Source organism: Arachis ipaensis, chromosome B07, assembly GCF_000816755.2.
Source record: "Arachis ipaensis cultivar K30076 chromosome B07, Araip1.1, whole genome shotgun sequence".
NCBI lineage: Eukaryota > Viridiplantae > Streptophyta > Magnoliopsida > Fabales > Fabaceae > Arachis > Arachis ipaensis.
The window spans coordinates 123302698-123304511 of NC_029791.2; the positions used below are offsets into that span (position 1 = coordinate 123302698).

The 1814-nt window shown below is 25.3% G+C and overlaps 1 protein-coding gene across 4 annotated transcripts in view; it reads right to left on the reverse strand.

Annotated features, from left to right (window-relative positions):
• LOC107607917 (rhamnogalacturonate lyase-like) overlaps nucleotides 1-1814 on the reverse strand; it is a 23467-nt gene that overhangs the window by 11494 nt on the left and 10159 nt on the right. For all 4 annotated transcript variants that reach the window (XM_021106520.1, XM_021106521.1, XM_016309812.2 and 1 more), the window contains 2 exons: nucleotides 1411-1566; nucleotides 586-692 (listed from right to left, as the gene is read on the reverse strand). In XM_021106520.1, the coding sequence (XP_020962179.1) occupies nucleotides 586-692; nucleotides 1411-1566 (263 nt within the window). The remainder of the gene's footprint in view (nucleotides 1-585; nucleotides 693-1410; nucleotides 1567-1814) is intronic.

The window sequence follows — 1814 nt, forward strand, 5'->3', positions numbered from 1 at the left end:
AATACTTTCTATTATCTGATATAATTTGAGATTTATTCGCCTGAATTCATTATCGGTTATAAGAAAAACGTGAAATTTTTAATTCCTAACAAGTAAAATTTATTGAATTTGAAAAGGATGTTAATAAATACCTGATCCGTTATTAGTTAATAAATATTGGACAATTACAATTAAAATATACCTTTTTCAATTTTTTTTTAATTTTTCACGCTATTTTTTAGTTTAATAGGTTAAAAATTTATTTGTTGCGGATTTAAATTTCATTTAATAAGTTATTGCAAATCAATAGATTGTTATATGTGCAGAAATCGAATTTTCAATACTTATAAGTTAACTATTGACTAATTAAAATTAATTATTTTGAATTGTCACATGAGTTCAGCAAAAAGAAGAGGTAACAATAAATGGAATTTAAATCCTCTAAATTTTTAATTTTATTTTAGAAGGTAAAATGTGATCTTTCACAATTTATTTTATAGGTAGAATAAAAAAAATATAAAAAAAACTCAATAATAAAAAATTATATTTTATCTTTTAAAATAAAAATTTAAAATTTAGACTATCTAAATTCCAATAAATGAGTACCTGTCTCGGACAAGCAATCTTCCTTCAACTTGACCCCTTTGCTCAGCTTTCACATACTCCTCCGAAGCTGGAAACTTATAGGGCCAGCTTTCAATTTCATTCACCATCTGAACATTATTATTTTATTTTGATTTTCAGTTTTTTCTTATACAGGGTAAAATAAAGAGTTAAGTATGATTTTGATCTTTAAAGTATATGCTAACATTTTTTTGTCTCCAACTTTTTTTTGAATACAAAATCGTCTCCAAAATTTAACTTGGTTTTAAAATCGTCCTTACTTTAGGGACTAAAATCATACGGAGGTAGCGACGAAAGTAGAGGCAAAGATGGATCGTGAACAGCTTTTTCTTCTTCTTCTTCTTCCCTTCTCATTTCTCGTTCTTCCATTTTCTCTTTAGAAACACTTTCTTTGTGTTATTTTTTTCTTTTTTTTTATTTTATATTTTTTTGTTATAGGTAATTTAGTCCAAAATTTTAATATTTAAGTAAAAATGACCATTTTAAAACTTGGTTTTAAACCTTAGGGACGATTTTGTATGAAAAAAAAAAGTTGGAGACAAAAAAAATTTTCAGCATATACCTTAAATTAAAGACCAAAATCGTACTTAACCCAAAATAAAACAAGACTAATCGCTTCAATGTTTTTGAAAAAAAATTATAAGATTTTATAGGATATTGAAAACATTTTATTCTTCTTTAGTCACTTATCCTATTTTTTGAAAACATTTTTAATATCTTTTTCACTCAACAATCTATAAATCTAACATAAAATATTTTTCCTAGAAATTATTTTTTTAGAAATGTATGAATTTTTCAAAAGTCAACCTGTTGTCTGGCGTCGTCCCAGAGCCCGGTTGGGCTTTCTCCATTAGAGAGTGAATTAAGATATATAAATATGGGCCCATATACTTTCTTCCAGGCTTCATTGGGCCTAAACCTCATTATCAGATCTACCCCGGAATAGTGTGTGCTATGGAATACCTACAAACAATATAAAATTTGAAATATTATATCGATTCATATTCTACCCATTCTTCAACCAAACATGAATCAAATAATTTAAGTAGAATTTTACATTTTATTCTCGTATGTATACATAATATATTTGTAGCATCAAACGTAAATAATACTCCAATGTAACAAAGATTTATACGACAAAATTATAAATTCAATAAAAAATAAATACTCATTTTAATTTTTTTATTTAATAGTAATTTTTCAGTTTTACA